The sequence below is a fragment of the Eretmochelys imbricata genome, chromosome 4 (genome assembly GCF_965152235.1).
Source record: "Eretmochelys imbricata isolate rEreImb1 chromosome 4, rEreImb1.hap1, whole genome shotgun sequence".
Classification (NCBI taxonomy): domain Eukaryota; kingdom Metazoa; phylum Chordata; order Testudines; family Cheloniidae; genus Eretmochelys; species Eretmochelys imbricata.
In genome coordinates this window covers 14376742-14399833 of record NC_135575.1, presented here as the reverse complement: position 1 = coordinate 14399833, position 23092 = coordinate 14376742, and the positions used below count along the sequence as shown (strand labels likewise).

The 23092-nt window shown below is 44.4% G+C and overlaps 1 protein-coding gene across 1 annotated transcript; it reads left to right on the top strand.

Annotated features, from left to right (window-relative positions):
* Positions 1-618: 618 nt before the first annotated feature.
* EREG (epiregulin) lies at positions 619-14182 on the top strand. Its single transcript, XM_077814338.1, has 5 exons — positions 619-667; positions 8945-9031; positions 9567-9690; positions 10542-10688; positions 12469-14182. Exons 1-5 carry the CDS (start codon positions 619-621, stop codon positions 12554-12556), a joined length of 495 nt encoding a protein of 164 aa, XP_077670464.1. The 3' UTR covers positions 12557-14182.
* Positions 14183-23092: the final 8910 nt, after the last annotated feature.

Genomic DNA, 23092 nt, shown 5'->3' with positions numbered 1-23092 from the left:
AGTCCATTGCCTGGGGGGGAGCTACTCCAGATCTACCCCGGGGTAACTGAGAGCAGAATTTGGCCCACTGATTTCCAGCCCTTGGAAGCTTTCCTTTCCTTCCTGCCCTGCCGCAGGTGCCTGGTTCTCGCCTACCCCAGCAGCAGGGGCTGGTCCTCTGGCCCCGGCCAGGCGCGCCTGGCGCTAGGCCGGGGCCAGGGTCTCTCCCTCCCGCCGCGCGGGGGGTCCTGGGGCCCGGGGGCGCTGCGCCGCCTGGGCTGGGAGGAGCAGAGGGGCCCGCCCGGTGGCCCGGTGACCCGGCCCGGCGGCGTGCGAGGGAAGCCGGGGGCGGAGGAGGGATTCCCCGGCCGGCCGGCCGGCCGGCGGCTGCACAGCCGGCTCGCTGAAGCAATCCTCCCCGGGGCGGCGGGACAGGGCGGCCGGCCCCAGCCTCCGCGGCCGGCCCCGGGATTTCGTCACATGGGAACCCACGCCGCGGCTTCCGCCTCCTCCCGGGCAGGGTATAAAGGGCGAGGCGGCGGCGGCCGGGGCTGCAACCAGCCTGTGGCCGACGCCGGAGCCGCCCGCTGCCCTGAAGCGCCAGCGCCGCGTCTCCCTCGGGATCCGGAGCGGTGCGGGATGGACGCCGGTGGCTGCCCGAGGATGCGGAGCGCGCTGCTTTGCCTCGGTAAGCGGCGCCCTGGGGGGCTCTCCTGAGCGCTCCGCGGCGGGGGCCGGGGGCCCGGGGCAGCCGGGGGGGGGGGGAGGGCAGGCTCTGGCGTGGCCCGCTGCCCATGCCCTGCCCGCCTGCCGTGCGTGCCCCGCTGCCCCTCGTGGGAGCGGGCAACCGGAGCTGGGCTCCCTCCAGCCGTGGCGCACGGGAGGCCGGAAGGGAGGCGGCAAGTCTCTGCACGTCCTTCCAGCAGGTTTCCTCTGCATCGCCATGGCAGGCAGCAGGGAAGGTCCTGTCGACTCGGGCGGCCTGAGCCTGCGGGGCTGCTTTGAATGGAGCCCTCTGGTGAAATCGCAGCGGGCTGTTGTCGCTGAAGGGCGGGCTCGGGCTCGGGCTCGGGCTCGCCGGCCTCATTGGTTTCTGGCAAGGCTTTCTAGCAGGTTTAGGGCCAGGTGTCCTCCGCACTGATCAGTAGCTGAGACTGGCCCCAAGGAAAGCAGTGGCTTTGCTTGGGTAGTAAGGTGGCAGGTGAAGGTATCACATCTGGCCCTTGTAGGTGTCCACAAGGTCTCCCTTGCTTTCAGCTGCCTCATGGTTTTAGAAAATATAAATATTAATCCCTTAAGGGGAAAAAAAAATTTTTGTGTTCTGTTATTTCTTGTATGCAGGGTAGCTGTAGCCCTGTTGGTCCCAGGATATTAGAGAGAGGGGGTTCCTGGGGAAATATCTTTGATTGGACCAACTTGGACTCCAAAGCTTCTCTCTCTCATCAGCAGAAGTTGGTCCACTAAAAGATGTTTCTCCACCCACCTCATCTGTCTGTTTCTTGGGATCTGAGCAGCAAGCTGGGCTTTTAAAATCTCAGGACCATCCTTGCAGTCTCATGAAGACAAAACTCCCATTGACCTCAATGAGAGCTTTGCATCTGTAAGGACTGTGGGATCCCACCCTCTATATGTGGGAATCATCATCCCATTCAGAGAAGGTCCTGCAGTCTTTAACTCTCAGTGACCTCAATGGGAGGTTTTCCCAGGACAGACTGAAGGGTAAGGGCCTGCCTTCTTCTCATAAAATGGTGACCAGTTTCCCCTGATGTCTAGGTTCTTCACCTTTTCAGTGCAGTTCAGTAATAAATTCAGTGTATGTCTGAAAGTTTGGCAAAGCCATGGGTGCCTAACCTGTGCATCTGTAGAGCTGGGACCCACGTTGATGGAGCAATAACAAATGCTTGTACTGCACCTTTGCTGGGCAGTGGTAGTGGTGACCTATGCTTATTGCTGCAAACTGACCAACTAAGAGCATGACTTAGCTTTGGTGCAAGGAAGATCAGAATCAGGCCCAGTGGGAGTTGTGCCCAGGTATCTGAGGGCAGAGTTGGGCCCAAAGTGTTTGAAAACGCCATTCATTGCTCTGTAATTCCAAAGTCTATTTTAATGTCTACAATGGGTTGTTAATTGAGACATTAAATAACAGAATTACATTGTTACCATACACCTGGTGCTTTTGAGCCTTCGCAAAGATGCTTAATTACAGAGCGGCTGTTTCATCATCTGCCAAGCCTATTTCAGCATGAGCTCATCAGTTTCTGTTTTCCACATTTACTTCCATGCCACTTTACATTCCAGCTATTATACCACCATCTTATTTGCCAACACGTTACAAATAAGCCATGGGCCTTTGTGATCTGGGCATCGACTGTTTCCAGCACAAGGATGACATTGAAACGTGTTGTGCAAATGTCTGTGAACCGATGTCTCTTTTGGCATGCGTAAAAGCCCCTAGTAAAAAGGCTAGATTTGACCACCCTTACTCACAGAGGGCCAGACTGTGATATGCCACGTTAAACCGAGCTGAATAGGGCGCTAATCTACAAATGGACCCATTGGCTTCAGTGGAAGTAAGGTGCTCCTCAGTAAGAGCCAGATTCCTTCACTCTGGCCTATGGAAGAAGAATGAGCCTCCTAAAATCTACTCCACATTCCTAGTTTTGGAGGGGATGTGTCTTTCTGGCCGCCACCCTTAAACCCTAGTCTATTTCATGACCGAATCTTATAAAACCATTTAGAGAAATTACTGTGGGCCACAGTGCGATCCTCTTATTCATACTGAAGAGCTCCTTCCCCCCAGAGGTTGTCCCAGTCAGTCCTTGATGCTGCTTGTAGAAGTAAGGCGCTACTACCTGGATGAGCGTATGGGTCTGATAGTCTGGCCCTTTGTGATCTAAGGAGTTGTGGTCCAGAATCTTTAAACCTCTTGAACAATTTCTCAGCTGATTTAGAGCACTAATGTAAAGGTGAACTTGTGTTCAGGAAGGTAAACCTGGAAAGGAATCATTAGCATGGATTGGGCAGCCCTGCGAGAAAGGCTTATTTTTGCCTACAACACTTTTAGCCAGTCCTGTAAAAGATGTATTAACTAGGAAAAAGAAATGTTATTTATAAGGTTAAAGCAGCTAAACAATCAAATTGAGGGCATTATCACCGTGACGCTGGCTGAGAGATGATGATGATAGTAGCTGCTATAACATGGAAGCTTTATATGTCCTTTAGGGCTAACCCAAGCTAAACAGCTAGGGACCCCTTGCTTATGCTTAGAACTCGTCACCTCTCAGACTTCAAGCAGCATTGGGATACTAATTCCTTCTTAACAGGGATTTTTCCCCCCCTTCTCTGGCATTCAAGTTGTGATGGGATGGGGGCTTGTGCACTACCCGCTTCAGAGATGTGGGGAAGCAATCAACAAAGTCTTTTGTCTACTGATGTTCCACAGTCCATAGTGTCTATAGGCCCTTTTTTTGTTGGGAAGGAGATAACCCCTCTTGTGGTTATTTCACATTTGGTAATGCTTCTCTGTGGTTTTACAGTCTTGGCAAACGTGTTTATAGTTACAGAACAAACACTTAAACATTCCCTTATAACATGGGATACAGATATAACATGCAGCATCCTACAAGCATTCCATAAAGTTTAAGCACATTCTTATAACTCTAATATCTATTTTAACAATACTAACTCGGAGACGAGCCAGACAACTATGCGTTTGTAAGCGATCAGTGAGGCTGAGTGGCATTGGGATGAGCTGGCACTTGATCTGCCAGCGTCACGGTAATAATGCCCTCAATTTGATTGTCCGTAATCCCCACTTAAAGATGCACCAAATTGCACTGAATTAAAAGATTAGCTCATCTCCACCACTAACCTACATCCAAATGTAATGATATGCAAATGTGCTAATTAACATATATATTAACACATTCCACTGATGACAGTGGAAACTTTTTCCAAAGACGCTTTCCCAGAGGTGCACAGGGAGGAATTCAGACAGCACATCCTAAGTGTGGACATTATAAAATACACCGTTACTTTTAATGGGCCCAATCCTGCCCCCTTTTGACATCAAAGGCAGTTTTGCCATTGACTTCAATGGGTGTAAGATCAAGTCCCAAATGAAATGAAGCGATTAGTTGAATTATGCCTTCCATGAACAAACTGCTACACAGCATGGCCCAGAACTTAGTGGTAAAACACACTCATTTGTGCCAGCCTAACTTATGCACCCAAATACTAGATGGGCCCACACAACTACCTGATTTACAATGTACATTTGGAACTTGCACAGCTAAGTCACTTGCACACAGTTATTTATGTGTGCATAGCTTTCTCTCTCTTGTACTGTATTGAAATGTGGGGCGTGTGACCTTGCTAACCATGGTCAGGAATGTTCCTCCATGTTAAATTCATATATTACTGATGACAAGTAAAACCTGAGAAGGGACAAAATGACATCTAAGAAACTATTTCAAAAATAAAAAGATTGGCCTATATTGCCTTAAAATGGGTTTAAATTTGCTGGAAGGATGTGACATAGATAACTGAGAATCAGGTCCATTGTAATTGGAACATATTAGAATTACTTTTACCTAAGACCCTACTGACCACTCTTGGTAGCTGCAAAAAGAAAAGGAGTACTTGTGGCACCTTAGAGACTAACCAATTTATTTGAGCATGAGCTTTCGCTGTTGCATATTGCACATCTGTTATGGAAAATCCCTGGTATACCACCCTTGGTCTGATTCTCTTCACCCCACACTTGGTCAACAGCATTAAGATTCCAGTAAGGCAGCCTGCAAGTATGACAATGCTAACCTTTCGTAAAGCAGGAAAAAGCATTCCATTTACATTCCAGCCATGCAGCAATAAATGTAAAAGTAACATTCCAGTGAATCAGTAATAAATACCCTCCATCTTGCTACACTCTGCAGTACAAGATAACAGTATTTGCTTACTGATCAAGGTAGTGGTATTAATACAAACAGGACCCCACCTTTCCCAGAATCCTCATTCGACACTCACCATAGCAGCAATAGACACATGCGTGTTGTGAAATTAACAGCCACCTGCAGGTAGTCATTATGGGAAAGGCTCTCCGCTTCGATCTACAATGCAGATCCCTTATCCACCACCCGGATCGCCTTTGCACTCCCATTGACGTCACTGGGAATTGCGTGTATGGAAAAAGGCCAGAATGTGCAACAAAGATCCCCTGTGCAGATTGGAGAGGAGAATTTTGTCCTAATGCCAGAAGATACAAAGGTGTATCTGAAAATGTACTTGCCATGTTGTGCTTTTGTAATGAACTTCTCTCCCCCACCTATCTGCAATCGCCTAACAAAGGAGCCCATCAGCTATTCTGCATAGGCAGCAAGTGACATGTTTTAGTCTGGGCTCTGACATTGCTGGCTTATTTTGTCTCTTTCTGTTGCTTAAATATGCATGTGTTCACTGTCTCAGGATGGACAGTACTGGGCCCCATTGAAGGGAAGTGTTGGTAGGAGACACCTGGTATACCATTCAGGAATAAAGAAAGTTGCAGCTTTTGCACATACAGGGATTTCCAACTCTTTAGTTAGGGTTTTTAGTAAGGCCAGGTTCTGATCTCATTTACACTGGTGTAAATCCATCAGAAATCTCTTAATTTTAGTAGAGTCATTCTGGATTTACAGTCGTGTAAATGAGATCATACCTATTCTTTTTCTTTTTCACCCAACAGAGCCTAATGTCTACAAAGGATCTAGAGCCTCTTGGGTTAAATTCTGTTTTCTGGTACATATGCACGGCCCCCTTTGGCTTCAGTGGGAATTGTCTGTGTGAACCTATAAGGCAGAATTTGGCTTGTGCTATTCTCTGGAGAGCAGGTGAAGCTGGTCTCTTAAATTCACAGAATTTTTGTGGGTGTGAGATGAGTTGGGTTAGTTGACACTTATACATTCAACATTACCCCTGTGGTACAGTAGTGTGAGTGGGGTGCTTTTGAAAACCCCACTCCCTACCATTGATTTCAATGGGAGCAGAGTTCGGCCAACGTTGAGCACTCTTAAAAATCTCGGCATCAGTACCCAACTACCAGGGGCAAGCATTGTGAGTCAAGGATCTTGAACAGGTAAACCTCCCATCCAGGGAGATATTTACTTGGGGAAGGAGCTCAGGATTTGGTCTGTGTTTTGGCCCAGGTCCTCAGCTGGTGTAAATAAACATAGCTCTACTGTAACAAATGCAGCAACATCGATTGACGCCAGCTGATGATCTGGCTCTTTGTTTCTAAATGTGAATTCATTTGAAAGGTCAGGTTTTGGGGTTTTTTGTTTTTTTCCCAAAAGCACTATGTGTTGGGGTAACACTGCTACACTCAGTCAAATGGTCCCTTTGAAGTCAATGGCCAACACTCAGTGCCTTTGGAAAAACCCACCTCGTAAAGGAAGCCCACCTGGAGCCCTTCCCCACTCCCATCTCATGCAATAGGAGTTTTGGCTGAGTAATGCTGGCAGGATTTAATTTTCATTGATTTGGAATATTTTTAATGTTGTTTTTTTTAAAAAAAAAACAAAAACAAACAACTGTTTGTTTTCCTGTGACATAACACTGTTCCAATGGCTTCCCCCGGCAAAATAGGAATCTATGCCCACTTTTCCCGTTACACTAGCTATACTAGATAAAGATGTAAACTGAGTAATCGTCTCATTGTTTCATTAAAATGTTGGGTTTCAGAATAGAAAGTGACAAATATATATTTTAAGAGGGACAGAATTGACGTGACTCCATGGTTCATGTGAAATACATAGCACTTGGAAGTGCCTTGTTAACTGAAATGAAGGAGAAAAGGGAAGCCTATTAGCAATAGTATAAAATGGAGTGGCAGCAGGAAGTCCGTAATCATTTTGGAACTGACGTGGCTGAAACATAAGGAAACTTTCTAATAACTGGAAGTTTAATAAAAAGGATGATCGCGAAATTATGAAGGCACACTCCCTTCATTAGGCACTCATGACCTGACAAGTTGAAAGATGCTCGCAGCCCAAAGGCAAAGACAGAAATTACAGACTGCAATGGAATGGGGCTGACAATTAAACAGTTCATGAGCGGGTTAGCTTGTGACCACAGCAAAGGTGTTAGCAAAGCGGATTTCGTGACCAGTTTGGGCAAAGATTGATTATTCATCATGGGACTTCCGAATATTTGTAAAGATTAGTATCGAAACCTGTGTGGGGATGCACATTCCATTGATGGAATACCTGAAATCTATACTGGGGCAGCACCTTCTAACTTGAAGGACGCCAGAGTGCTTTACAAACTGTATCTCTAGGATTTCCCCTCATTGCTATCATGTGGCCACCTCTGCTAGGCAAATGCAACAGCCATTCTGTGTCAGCAATATGGCACTGTGTGGATTTCTGGAGGTGAACTGAAGGGAAATGTACCCAGTTTAAACTACAGAGCCAGAGACTAGTCACACTTTTCCTGGGATCTTGTTCCTATTTCTCAATGGTTCACAAACCAATACACCTGCAAATACAGCTGGAATTTTCCAAGGCACTGAAGGGAGTTAGGCACCTAACACCCATTGATGTTCAATGGTGACTGAGTGCCTGACTTCCTTAGGCAATACTGAAAAGGAGTACTTGTGGCACCTTAGAGACTAACCAATTTATTTGAGCATAAGCTTTCGTGAGCATAAGTTTTCGTGATGCATCCGATGAAGTGAGCTGTAGCTCACGAAAGCTTATGCTCAAATAAATTGGTTAGTCTCTAAGGTGCCACAAGTACTCCTTTTCTTTTTGCGAATACAGACTAACACGGCTGTTACTCTGAAACCTGTCATTAGGCAACACTGATGATCCCCACCTACATGTGATTGCATGCACAAATGGGATATTTACGTGCATAGATGGCCAGTTAAGTATTTAACTAGCCATTTGAATGAGCAAATATCTAGCTTGTGATCTCAGGCCTGATAACCATGTGTGTGGTACAAAATCAAACCCTTGGTGACCAGCTTTCACACAGGCATCAGATGGTGTCCCCTAAACCCCGGAGCAGGGTGTTGGTTCAATGCTGAGTCAGCAGAAAGAGTGCCATCTGCTGAGTCACCAATGCCTCCCGCAGCATCTGGGGGGTTGCCTTTTAAAACTCCTCCTCAGTACTTGACCTGTTTTGGTCTTGCTTGATTTATGAGTTCTAACAATATTAGTCTCCCCATTAACTTCAATTGGGCAAGCCCCAGGAATGGGAGCCTAGCATTTAAAAACAAATTTATTTAGGAGATCAGCCAAAACTTTAAAAGGTAAATGGCAGTGAAGACGTGAACTTTCTTGTATTTTGAGTGCAAATTTTGTGTGAGAAGTTCCTATTGCATCAATGGAGTATGTACATCCCAGTGTGGCATTTGGTACTTAGTTAGATCAGTGTGAGATCCGTAGCCCCAAATCGGCAAAATGTCTGAGCACATGCTTAAGTTCCATTGAAGTCCATGGGATTTCAGCATGTGCTTACGTATTTTTACATAGTCAGGAATACCACTGAGGCTGCAGTCAGAACATGGGTCAAATCCTGTTCCCCTTCTCATTCATAGAATCCCAATTCAACAAAGCATTTAAGCACATATTTAAATTCATCCCTACTGAACCTAGCAGTTAAACACAGGTTTAAATTAATCCTATTCCTATCACTATGTACTTTGCTGAATTGGGGCCATAGACCTCCAACATGGTGGTTTTATTATTGATTATTGCATTTTAATATTTGTGTTTGGATTGGTTGATCCTAAGGACCATACCTGTATTTGTTCTCTGGCTATATTAGTAGGTTTATGTTGAGATTACGATTAAACTCCAGAAATAAAGAAAATCTCTCAAACTGAGTAGTACTCCAAATACTATAACTAGAAGAGATTCCTCTAACACCACTTTTATTTCTTGGTGCCATTAATAGGAATTTTTGTTATTTGTCTGTCCCATAGGCTTTTATCTATTGCAAGCTGTCTTTGGTACAACAGTGATCCCGTTATGTGAACCAAATGAAATGGAAAACTGTACAACAGCACTGAGTAAGTACGACATTTTAACACTGCCTCTTTAAGGACTTGGCCTGTTCAGCAAAAGTCTTCAGCATCTGGCAATCCCCATTTTTCTCAGTGGGAGCTGAGCGCTTTTAAAAACAAAGTGAGTTAATATTTTAGGGCCTGCAAGGTGCTGGGGCTGAGAAGAGTTCCAAAAGGTACTAAGCATCTGGCAGGATCCAACCCTGAGTCTCTATTGCCTTTTATTAAACCGAGAGTGTTAAATAATTATGCCTCAGAAAACAATTCACTGTGGTACAGTATCAACTGAAATAGCTACTCTTGTATCCAGAATTCCCAATAGAAAAAACAATTGGGGTGGGATTTTCAAAGCCCATCTCAAGGGTTTGGCTGCCTAAACCCTATTTATTTTAATGGGAATTGGCTAGGGCTGAAATTTTCAAAGCCTAGGTTTCATAAGAATAAATGCAAATGATACAGATAAACTCTGAGCAGTGTTAAGAAATGTAGGCAAAATTGTTGCAAAAAAGACTAACAAAACATTAACCAAATCTACTTCCAGTTCAGACGGAGAATAACCCGCGGGTGGCTCAAGTTGGGATAACCAGATGCAAGGCTGAAATGCAAGACTACTGCTTCCATGGGCAGTGCATGTACCTTGTGGACCTAGACGAACATTACTGTAGGTAAGAGGAAATTTGTAGAATACCATTTTGCCATTTCTTCCTGAGTTTGAGTGCATATGTGAATTGCACGCAATTGCATGAACTGGCTTTGATCTCACCTGTCACCTGCTTTCAGACTCTGTCACATGAAAATCAAAAGCAATTTAGGGCACTGATGCAGTGAGGTATTTAAGCATTTGTCAAACTTTAAGCATATGAGTAATCCCCTTGATTTCAATGGGACTTGAATTCAGTGGTTTGAACTGACTGCAGTCAATTGGACTATGTGTGTGCATAAACTTAGGCACATGCTTAAATATCTTGCTGAATCGGGGCCTGAACCTGGAGAGGGAAAAACCAAAATAATGGCAAGTCACATAGGATGGCCCATTAGTACAGATCTTAAACTAGTCATTGGTCAATCATTGCAGCAATGCGTAAGTCACTTACGCTGGTGTAAATGAGGAGTAACTCTCTGGATTTACACCAGTGGAAGAGAGGAAAATGTGCCCAACAACTTCTACATACAGCATCTGACTTCCCAAGCCTGGTTTGGGCCAAACAGCCCATTGTTTCTTTATGAGCTTTGCCTCCACATGGCCCTGCAGGGCCAAGATCCTGGATATCTTATGAAGGCATTACCCTCTTCCCAGAGATGCTAGAGCAATGGGTTTTATTGAGAAACCAATTCAATCCTAGAAATTAGACATGGAAAGGAGCTGTTATCATCTGGTCTTGCATGTGCCGTTGCATGATTGTTCTCTGCAGGAAATTTTCTGGAGCTTCCCCATCCATAGTCTTCCATATTGACATTGGGTTTCAAACCAACACGGTGTATTTTTCTATAACAGTGACTTCCTTTGTTTTGTCAGGTGTGATGTAGGCTTCTCTGGGGTCCGATGTGTGCATTCGGAACTTCTCAAACAGCACCTGAGCAAAGAATATTTGGCACTGACCGTTATTTTGATCCTATTTTTCCTCATTACAATCTTGGTTACAACATACTACTTATACAAATGGTAAGGCACTCTCCTATTTTACTGTGTGCTCTTAAAATATGACTCAGCTTCTCCAGCAAGGGAGAAAAGCTTTGGTTTTAACGAAGATGTCAGATGAGGAGTTCACAAAGAAGTCACACTGAGATTTTTTTTTTTTTTCTTCTTGATTACATTAAGTTTTTTCGGATACCGTGCATGCTTATTACACTGCGCTTATTGACTTAACTACTTTTGAAAAGGGTGGATTAATTATGTTTGCTTTGGCTACATGATCATAAATGAAACTTTGTGTATTTGCTAAAATGTATGATACATTGTTGGCATCCTGAATAGCACTAGTTCAAACAATAGACTCACATTGCTAGGGCACAGCTCTATCCACTGAATATAGAGAGAAACTAGAATGAAAACCATCTGGGGCCATGCCCACAATCCAGACAGCAGGAAGTGTGGGTTCACCCTTCTCTGTAAGGATATGGGGCAGTTCTATGGAACCACCACTAGATGAGTCAGACTTGGCTCAGAGTCCTGTGGCACCTTATAGACTAACAGACTGATTGGAGCATAAGCTGTTAGTCTATAAGGTGCCACAGGACTCTTTGCCGCCTTTACAGATCCAGACTAACATGGCTACCCCTCTGATACTTGACTCAGTTATCTACTCCAGACTACTCAGGTTCTGACTCCTGGTGACGAAACAGCCAAACCAGACAGGTTTCCACTTATATAGAAAATCTAAATGCTTAAGCAAAAAGAACCAAGCAATAAGTAAGCAAAAAATAACTAAGCAAAAAGGATAAAAGGGGGTTAATGTCAAATAATCACCTTAATCTAGTTACCAGGTTGGTCCAACCATAACCATTAAACCAACTGTTCTTTAATAAGCTATCTAATACATTTGGTATCATGGGATGTTTGTTCAGCAGTCAACATTATCCATCTCCAGGCCAATTGGTATTTTTATATATACTGCAGAATGGCTGAGACAGGGAGGTTCACAGCACTCCCGGGTTGAAGACTACATTCTGATGCTAGTTTAGGCAGCCTCCCCAAACTATGGATGGTTAGGTGACCGCAAATCTTTCTCTGTCCCTAGAAGGGTTCTCTGAAATGTTCCAACATAACTCAAGACAACATAATTTGTTGCACTTTACAACTCAAAGGAATAGCATAGGTGAGGATAATGTGATTTCTCAGTATTAAATACACAACTTCTAATGTGTAATATGTGATCTTTCAAATAGCAAGATTATTTAACCTAGGGCTGTTGTGGGTGTTTTACCTAGTCTCTGGGTGCTGTTTGCAGTTAAATTCTGTGGGTTCTTTGTGTGCACGTACGCCCACCCTCTCATTACTACTAGCAATCTGCTGGAGTTCAACAAAATTCCAAGGGTAAGAACACTCAAATGGAGGCATCACTCTCCTAACAAAACGTAGAAAAAGGAAACAAACCCCCAAAAGGTCAATACTTATGCAGGAGGCTTGTTGTATCTATTGTGGTTTAATTCAGGTCTATGGTTGAAATGGTTAGCGGGTGATTTTCTTGGTTCAGTTGTTGAACATAAGCTCTAGCCAGCCAGCAGAAGTCTAGCACTTCATGGGATTTAAGAAAACGTTTTCATACTTTGTTGAACAGGGAAGTTTTTTTGCTCAGCACCTTGTAGGATGAAAGCTTCTATGGAGAAGTGGAATAAGTGTTAGAGCTGCTAAGTGGCCTTTTCATTCAGGCACAGTTATGCGTTTCATTGCTTTTTCTCTGGAGGCAACGTTTTAACAACCTCTCTGATCTTAATATTTCCAGGTACCAAAACAAGAAGGAGAGGCAAGCCAACAACCAAGAATACAAGGAGGTTGATGTCCATGAGAAGAACTCAGCGCTGCTTCCCTAGTGAAGGGGGAGAGAAACACACACACACACAGACCAAGGATTTGTCAGCTCGCAGCTATTTAATATTAACCTTATTTTATTAATATTTATATGTTCTAAACAAAACAATTTAAATTTGTGTTAATCAGAATCAATATACAGGTCAAAAATGGATTTTTTTTTTTTAGTATAAATATTTGAATGTCTCTTATTTTTAATGTTTTTATTTTTATTTTTTTATTTTAATGTTGAATATTTAATACTATCCAATGTGGAGATAAAAAAAAAAAAATCCTACCTCTACGTAGGATTATACATAGATATATATTTTTATAAAAAATGTAAGCTTTTTGCCAGTAATAGCTGGCCTACCAAAATACTTTGTTTTAAAAAAAAAAAACAATACAATTTTGTATTTGTTCATGTGAACATAATGAATGTACTTTATGCTTCTTAAAATTAAGTCTTCTAAATTGGGTTGAATGAATGTGGTGTAACAATGGCAGGCAGTTTACCTGATCCATGCACTCGCCTTCAGGGAAGTTTCAGATAATCAGACATGAAAACATGGAAAGTACCTCTGGCCCTGGGAAATGTTGCTCCTCTATTCAGTCAGATGTTGATTGGTAGTTTGTAGTTGCGGGTGTATTGTCATGTAGTTGCGGGTGTATTGTCATGTAGTTGCATCATGTTATGTTGTATACCTATGCAGGGGGGTTTTCACCAAAACTAAACTGAGGTCTCATATTCAGCTTTCAGTGAAGGCCTTGTTACTGGCACAATTTTGACACCCATGTGGGAAAGTAAGGAGGTGTAAGATGTTCTCTTACTTTTCTAGGCAGGCTACTGGCTGCCCCTTAATTAGGGGAGATTGTAAATCAACCAATCATTACCACAGTCCTTTATAGCGAGGACTGTCGTCTTCTTCAGAATATTTAAGTCACACATTCCCTTACAACAACTCAGTTTGCATTTTGGGACCGATACGCAACTGTTCTGTTAGCCTCATACATGCTGCCGGATAGGCCCTGTCCACACTAGAAAGAGTTAGCAGGCATAACCAAAACTTCCAGTTGAGCACTGGAAAGTCTGACCCACACAGGTTAAAGGTGTGGAGAGGTGGCTGATGCAGCAAGGCAATTTGTCCCTGAATGCGCCCCCATCCTCTCTGTACATCCCACATATGGAGGCTACCACTGGCTCTTCTCTTCCTGTGACCAGACATGTCTCCCCACTGCCCCCTCCACCTGGCCAGAACAGATGGGGCTCAGCTGGTGGCTGAATGGCCATGGGTGAGAAGAAGCTGAAGCAAGATATGTTGCTACCGGGTCTGTGATACATGTGAAGGGGTGGGGGAAGTATCTCCCTTTGATGGACACCCAGCAAGCCAGTTAGCTGTAAAATCCCTCTTGGTCTGTTCTCTGCTTGCTTTACCTGTAAAGGGTTAACAAGCACCCAGGTAAAAGAAAAGAAGTAAGCACCTGACCAAAAGAGCCAATGGGAAGATAGAACTTTTTAAAATAGGGAAAGAAACTTTCCCTTTGTCTGGTCTCTGGGCTGCAGGGACAGAGCAGCAATGCTGTATAAGGCTTGAACCAGGTATGAACCTTCCATACCTAGAAGAAATTATTTGGATAGGGAATGTTTAGTTAAACACAATCAGGTTTATATTTTATTTTGGCTTGTGGATCTCCTCTGTGCTAATCCCAGATGCTTTTATTTGCTTGTAACCTTTAAGCTGAAACCCCAAGAAAGCTATTTTGGATGCTTGGTTTTTGGAATTGTTCTTTTAAATTCTAGCAAAAAGTTCCAGATGTAATGTTTTTTCCTTTTTTGTTGTTAATAAAATTTACCTTTTTTAAGAACAGGATTGGATTTTTGGTGTCCTAAGAGGTTTGTGCACATTGTTTGATTAGCTGGTAGTTAATTTCTTTTGTTTTCTTTCTCCGCTCTTTCCCGAAGGGGGGCCGGGCTTGAGGGTACCCCACAGGGAGGAATTCCCAAGTGCTCCTTCCTGGGTCCAAGGGGTGTGTGGTGCGTTTTGTGGTTTTTTTTTTTTGTTTGTTTGTTTGTTTTTGCATTTGGGTGGTGGCAGCGTTTACCAAGCCAAGGTCAGAGAGAAGCTGTAACCTTGGGAGTGCAATACAAGCCTGAAGAGGCCAGTATTAATGTTTAAAATCCTTGTGGGCCCCCACCTTTTGCACTTGGAGTGACAGAGTGGTGATTCAGCCTTGACAGGGTCCCACTGACCATTCGAAATGGGTGTGCATGTTGCTTTCCTCTGTTCCCCTCTGCTGTGGGATGCAGCTGATGGCCCAACAGTCTTCATCAAGCTCAGCTGTAGCTTCATCAACCCAATGACATATTTGTGGGAGTGAAATCTTACTGGAAACAAACTCAGTCCCATTGTGCTTTGGTGTTGCTGCCCTGGTGTTCCTCTGGCAGGTGGACTCAAAGCAGGGGTGACAATGACTGTACTGTCTACCCTGACTGGACCTCACCTCCAAATTTCCTTTCTTCTCTGGAACGAAGCAGGAGTGGAAGGGGTGCTAGGAAACTGGGTTTTTCTCTTTCACAAAACTCAGTACGGGCACAGGACACAACTGGTGTTAGCAGAAAAAAAATAATTTTAATGCAGAATTTCTGGTGAATACGAGTGACACTTTTTGCAAACCATTTAGGCCAAAATTTGCCAGACTTTTACATTATTAACCAGTAGCTTCAGATAGCTTGAAATCCTTAACAGAGACTGAGAGTGCAATTTGTTGGGATGGTGCCGAATTGGCGTGGCCATACTGAACGAAGGGTGCTAGAACATGGCTTGACATGACTGAACTGCGAAAGAGGATTCTGGGAACAGAATCCTTCTCTTAGCATCAGGCAGATGCCAGAGGTGAAACTGACTGGCTCCATGCTGCGTGTAGGATCAATACTGATCTTTGGGTCAGCAAATAAGTCCACCTGAAAGCAAAGAACATGTGTAGAATGTCCTGAATGGAGCATGGGCTGATGGGGGCATATTGACCCTGTTGAAGGACATCATGCAGGGGGCTGAAGTGAATGATTGATAAGGGAGTGAATGTGGGGTAATGTTCAGTTGGCATCGCTCTGCAGTCTCCTCCAAAAGTACTAACCATGTAAAAATTAGTAATCACGCCCACTGGGCACACTTTTAAGACTTGTGACCCCTTTGAGGAAAGAGAGTATAAAAATCAAGCAAATTAAATTACTTGTTGGGGGCAATTCCTTAATTAACGCTTAAAGAAGCAACGCTGCTAGACAGAGTAGCCAAAACTCTGCTCCGTGGGCTCAAGTAGGACTGTGACCAGAGGGGTTTCCAGGCAGCCGAGGCCTGGCCTCAAGGGAATCCAAGACAGACAAGAGGGTTGAAGAGACCAGACCTGGAGGGAAGAAGTCATCCATAGAATTGGTAACCACCACTTCTATTTGCCAAGCAGGAACTCTGAGGCGAGCACAGGGCCTGTTTGTGTATGTTTATGAAAGAGAGGCTCGCTAAGAGGAATGTATAGCTCTTACTGTATAGTTCTTTAATGTCTAACATAGGAGTTATGTGCTTAATGTAACCCTTTACCGCTTGGGTAATTCCTTCTCAAATAAAGTGCAGTGTATGCAAGTTAATTACTGTGGCCCTTTTTCATTGGTATGACAGTAATCTGCTCCACTGGGAGCCATCAAAGATCCATTCAGGGGTAGTAGCTCCCTAGTGCAAACACAATTCACCAGCACAAATAGGACCATATATACATCACTTATACAGGAGGGTTGAAGTGGTGCATGGAGTCTTGTGCTGGCCTTCAGGTGAGCATGAATTGGATTTTGTGTGTAAACTTTCCTTGATGCTTTGTCACTATAGTGGTGTGTATGGGCATTTGGTCCCAGAGCCTCAGTTGGTGTAAACTGGTATAGCTCCACTGAGTAGGGCAAAGGCTTTTTGCTATGTTATTTGATGTGAATGGCGGTAATGGGTGGGTCTGTTTATTAACAAAGACTGGTTCTTGACGGCTGCAATGATCACCAAGCACAGGATTTTACAAACATGGAAGCATCAGCTTATGCCCAGAATAGAGCTGTGGTATTTGAACCTGGCTGAGTTAGCAGCCAAAGAAGAACAACTTATTGCTGTAGAGAGAAAGTATATGAATTTGAAGAATGTGGACCCTGGGTCTAGATATATTTGAATAAAAAAAGTTGAGATGATGCAAAGAATGCCAGACCTGCACTCCACTAAACCTGCCTTTCTTCCCGTCCTTTCCTTCTCTCCCCATTCGCATATGTCTGCGCCTGGATGAAATCAATAAATATGTTGATTTCCAGCAGCTGAGAATCCAGCGCGCTGTGTTTTAATATGTTTCCCATAACATGTCATGATGTTATTGCCATACATTTTTAAAGTGATCCAGGAGTACTATTATATATGGTAACAAACCGTGGAAAGGGAACCATTTTATTGGCTTTATTATTCATGCTGAGGGGCAATAATGAGGCAGAGCAGACTGAGGAGGCAGTGTGTCCTAGTGGCTAGATCACTGCACTGGGTCTCAGTAGATCTGGTGTCTATTCCTAGCTCTGCCACTAACCGGCTAGGTGACCTTGGGCAAGTTGCTTCACCTCTCTGGCCCTCAGTTTCCCCATCTATAAAATGGAGATAATGATACTGACCTCTTTCGTAAAACACTTTGAGGTCTATGGCTGAAAAGTGCTCTCTAGAAGAGCTAGTATATTCTTATTTATTAAATTATGAACTCACCCATTAACCTCATGATAATGTTTGGATTTATTCACACTGTGCAAAGAAAATGCAGTAAAATATTAGAAAAAAATTGTTCTTGTGATAAATACACTGGCAGTATTTTAAATGTTATGTGATGGGTTCTCTTAATTAAAAATCCTTGTGATGGGGTAGCCATCTACCCCATGCCAGAAAGGAAGGGATTAAAAGCAGCCTACGGAGGCTATGCAGCAAGCAGCCGATTGGAGAGAGGCTGCACGGTGCAGTCAATCAGGGCCCAGCAGGCTTACATAAAAGGAGCTTGTTACACTCTGTGCCTCAAATTAGCACCCTGGCAATCCCATGTTCACCACTGTCTTATAATTTTATGTTTTGTGGGGTATCACTTTAAAAGTCTTGATCTGTTGAACATTAATATCCTGTTGGATTGTAGGTGCTATCCTTGTACGTGAAGTTATGAAGTACTGCTATATGTGTTACTGAAATATGTTGTGGGGTTGGGAACACCCACAACCAGCCTTTCGGTTACAACAAAGGAGTAGCCATCCATAGCCAGACAGCATCAATGGTTCATCAACCCCCAATCCACTATCCCAGAGACTTCTCTGAAAAGGCACACACGTCATGGGGCACACTAACCTACGTCACAGGAAAGATCTTTCTAGCAAGCTGGAAGAAAGTATAACAGAGAGACAGTGACATCATCACTTGACCGCTTCCCCCTGCTGCCCCATCTCAACACCTGGAGGAACATCTGGAGAACAAAGACTCTGAACTGGGGAAGAGTGGTCCCAGGCTGGAAAGGGAGCACAGTCTGTGTATTGAGGAACTGTAACCTGCTTGTGTCATCTGTCAGGATGAGAAAAGCTGTTTGATTCAACACTTGTTTAGACTAGAAGTTTAGGATTTAGAATGTGTGTTTCTATTTTTATTTTGTAAATCTGTGACCTTTATCCCTGCCACTTATAATCATTTAAAATCTATTGTTCTGTAGTTAATAACCTTATTTTAATGTTTTATCCTCACCAGTGAGTTTGTCTGATGTGCTCGGGAAATCTCAGTGTGGGGTACAAAGGCTAGTGCACGTCCACTTTCCAATGAAGACATGGCAAATGAGGCCTTGTCTACACTACACAGTTTCATTGACAAGACAGTGGAGGTGTACACACTAAAACACTCCTCCTGCCAATGTAACTCCCCTGCTATGCCGACATAATAAAACCACCTCAACGAGTGGCATAGAGCTTTTTGCGATGTAGTTAGAGCGACACAGCACCGGTGTAGACACTGCACGTGGTTATGTTGCTCTAATTGGCCTCCAGGAGGTATCCCACAATGCCCATCCTGATCACTCTGGTCAGCAGTTTGAACTTGGCTGCCTTGAAGGTACACAGGTGTGCGCCCCTTCCCAATTTAAAGGCGGGGGAATTTTTGAAATTCCTCTTCCTGTTTGCTCAGCATGCACAGTTAACACAGCATCTTCCCAGCTGACCACAACGCTGGCTTTCCGCAGCAGCCACTCTCCCACCTGGAGCACACCGGAGCTGTTGAATCTGCTGAGTGTATGGGGAGAGGAGGCTGTGCAGTCTGAGGCCACGCCAGCCATAGGAACTTTGATACCTACAGGCTGATTGCTGGTGGCATGCAGGAGAAGGGGCATGAATGGGACATGCAGCAGTGTTGTGCTAAAATCAAGGAGTTGAGGCAGGGTACCACAAGGTACCCAGTTATTTAGGCCAGTGTTTCTCAAGCTGTGTTCCATAGGACCCTTGCTGGTGTGGTGGCCTGTGGAGAGTTCAAGGAGGACACAGTGATGGCTCTTTCTCCTCATTTCCAGTTTCAAAACTTCATTAAAAGCAGCTAAACATTTTCCTGATGTTATTTTTCCATGTAAGCAACTGATGTAGTTTTGACTGTGAATGGGAAGGGAGGCAGGCCGCGCAGTCAGCAATGGCAGGTGAGGTATCTGTGGCCCACACCATGACACATCTGAGCACACCTAATTTAGAAGAGGATAATCATGCAGGATGATGTCTGCTACCTTCGTCTCCGCCTCCTGGTTGATGCACATCCTTGGCTCACTTTTCCTGTTTTATTACTACTGACAACTACTGACCACAAGGGCGTTGCAGTCCCAGCAGGTGGGAGCTACAAAGAAATAGGTCCCCCAAAGGGTGCAGATTTTGATTACACCTCTACTTCTAAATGGAATAATTAGAACTCACTGTAACAGTATATTAAGCCCCTGATGCAACCTTAACTCCGGATCAAGAGACATGACAGCTGATAATACTGTCTCATTCTGCCAAGAGTCTGTAAGTAACTGCGCATACAACATACATGCAAACCAAGCAAGAGCTTGTTCATCATAAACTTTGAGATGAAATTAGGGTTTAATCAAAGATACTATTTCCCAGGGAAAAATCTACCTGGCTAAACATGTCAATCAGAGTAGTGGATGACTTCCCCATCTCCATCAAACTCAGTGCCACAGCCTTGGATTACCATATGGAGTAATCCCACCATTACAAGAATGTATCTCTCCTCCTTACATAATGTCACTTTACAATAGCCTTCTCACAGGGTGACGGGCTCCTAAGGGTGGGCTATGGTCAGTGCCCCTATGCCTTATTAGCAAGGCCTTTTGTTTTCAGGTTTTATTTTGTTTCAGATTTCTCAGGAACGTATCAGTGTTTATTACAAAAATGAAGAAATGGGTGAAAATCATGACAAAAAATGAGTGTCTCAGTTTTTTGAGTAAAGATCAGAGGACAGGGAAAAAGTAACACACAGGGAAAAGTAAGAGTATCGAAAGTAAAAGTAGTGTAATGTGGTGATTTATTTCATGAACCGTACATTAATGGTACATACACATGTACACACACACGCGTGTGTGTCTTCCACTACATCATCTCACTTTAGCAGCCAACCCCACATTTTCACCCCCTGTATTTTTTTTCTCCTTCATGGCATTGAGCAACCGAAGAGCCTGTAGCCACAGGCCTATCAGCTCAGCAGATGGGTGGACTTTTTTTTTCTCAGTTCACCAAGCTCTCCTGGGTCCCTGGGGCACACCCCAGTAAATTGCTCCAAGAGACAAACTTCCCTCATTCTTATCATGGTTTCTGCAGGGATCACCTCCAGCCAGTTGCCCAACTCTTCACCATTTGTACGCCCATCTCAGCTTAAACTTTGGCTGCCTCTTTCTGTGCTGATGGAAGTGCTTGCCGTGGGCTTCCGAGCTGAGGGTAAACCTTTCCTATGAAACGGCTTTGATCCATGCACAGCCCTCCTGGCAATTCTCTGGCAGTTCCCCTTCATCAGATGCACCCCTCTTCCCAAGCCCGGAGAGCCAGGCTAAGTGCAGAGGGGCTCCATGGAGACAGGAGGTGGCCCTGGAGATCTTCCTTGCCCATTTCTGCAGCCACATCAGTCCTCAGTTCTATCAAAATGCTCTTCTGAAGGTGTTTTCTGTTGGACTGATGATCACTTCCTCCTCCTAGGAAGCTCTGCCTTTCAATTCTGAGCCTTCAAGCACAGGCTCGCCATTACCACTCTTGAGGTCTATGTGAACACAACTTCCTTCATGTGTGTCTTCAGCTTTCTCTCTGTCAGTTTACACCTTACAGAATCCCAGGCCTGCAGGGCCCTAGGTCTGGATACTTTATTATCCTAAATCCATCACAGCCTCATGGGATTCAGGCAATCAGCTTTTGATTGTCAGAGCTTGCTCAGAGCAAAAAAGAGCACAGCTCTTCCCCTCACACCCTACACGCATGAGTTCTTCTCTGAGATAATATTTACCAAGAACTCTCTCAAACATGCTTTCCGTGGGCAAACATCATTTGGTGGAGACATTTCCTTCACATTCAGATCAACCTGAAGCCTGATTATTATTATTAGTTTTTTAGTGAGAGAGGCAGAAGAAAAGCTTTGCAAGCAAAATTAGAAAAAGACCATAATGGGAATGGGCACACTGTATGAAACCCATTTACCCACTGTGACCCCAGCCCTGTACTCAGCTACTCAATGTATTAGTTCTGCCAACACCTATGCACCCACTATCACTGCGATCGAAATGACTGTAGATAGCTGTCCACGCACTATGCCCATCAGACAGATTGATATAAAAACTTCTTGACTATCCCATTAACCTAACCCAAATATTTTGTCTGTGTCCCAAGGAACAAGTGAAAGCAAAATGTATTTTTTTCGATACTCTTATCTTCCTTAGTCCAATTGCAATACTCTTCCTGCATCCTTCTGGCCAGCTTCTTACAGAGACTATGGCAATTCCAAACGAATAGGATGAAAATGTGCTTCTCTCTTGGGTTCCTTTAAGAGTGGCAACTCCTTCCTTACAGGTTCCTTGAAGAGTGGACTCTCCTTCCTTAGGGGTGTTTAAGGTCAGGCTTGTCAAAGCCCTGGCTGGGATGATTTAGTTGGGGATTGGTCCTGCTTTGAGCAGGGGGTTGGACTAGATGATCTCCTGAGGTCCCTTCCAACCCTGATATTCTATGGTTCTATGATTCTAACTTGTAGCGTAATGAGTTAGTGCACTAGTATCTCGCACAGGGAGGCTTGTGTTAAAATCTTGGAATGTTTGGTAAATGTATTCTAGTCTCCGCCAATCACAAAACAACCGGAGGATTTGGTACAGCATCCTGTTGCAGCTCGAAGAAAGGATCAGGTCTGGACTAGCAGGGGTGTTGTGGTGAAGTGTTGGCGAAATTTACAAATCATTTACTCAAAGCAAAGCTGGACTAGGCCAAAGCTAGTCGTCCCTCTCTTTCATGGCCACTAAAAGAAAGAAAGAAGAGCTCCATCAGTAACTATAGAAGAATTCGGTCTTGCACAAATAGCCTTAATTAATTTAATGGAGCTGGCGCCAAACCTAAATTACCCGAGCACTCCCATTATATAATTCCATTCTGTATGATTAAAGCTTTCTCAGCAAACCCAGAGATCAAAACACAACGCTGGTGCAAATTTTTAGGACAGCTCAAAAAGATTGGGAAATCTCTATATGCTGCCTGGAATGGTGCCAGGCCGATCCTTCTCAACCAGCGATCCCAAGGCGCCGCCTGTCCAAATGCTATCAAGCATTGTCCAAAATGTCACCAAGCCTGTTATAGTCCAGATTTAATTACGGTATGGGGCAGTGGTTCTCCAACTGTGCTCTATGACACATTTGCTAGTGGACCACAGAAAGGTGGCAGGTCACATGACGCTGGCTCTTTTTTCCCCCCTCCAGCTGCTTCTGTGGCCCCATTGTCAGGTCCTTCCTTACAGCGAAAAGCCTGGACAGCTGTAAAACCAGTTGGAAACAAGGGAAGAGAAGCCAACTTAGCTGCCTCCACCAGAGGCTGCTGCTACGTCACTGGAAGAGGAAATAGGAACTGACCTCAAGGATTGGAGCTGTCAGCCAGCGGGGCCAATGGGAGATGAACGTCCACCAAGACAGTGGAGAAGACAGTGTATCCGCAGAAGGGAACTAAGCAGCTGAGCCAATTTGCAGGTGAGACTGGGAAAGTGGCAGGGCAGTGTATGGTGGAGAAGAATTGGACCAAGCAGGGGAAGCATGTGCAGGGGGGCTGGACACAACTGAGATACAGAGCAGATGGGAGTGGGATTAAATGAAGAGAGAGAGAAAGAGACAGCAAGACTAGGAATTGAGGGTAGTGAACATCTCACCACACCCTGGCTGAACTCCAAACAGTTGGCTTTCATTTCTCCATTCCTCCTCCCCTTCGCTCCGCGCTCCAAAACCAGATCTTTGGTCTGAAATGATGAGACCAAATGTGGAAA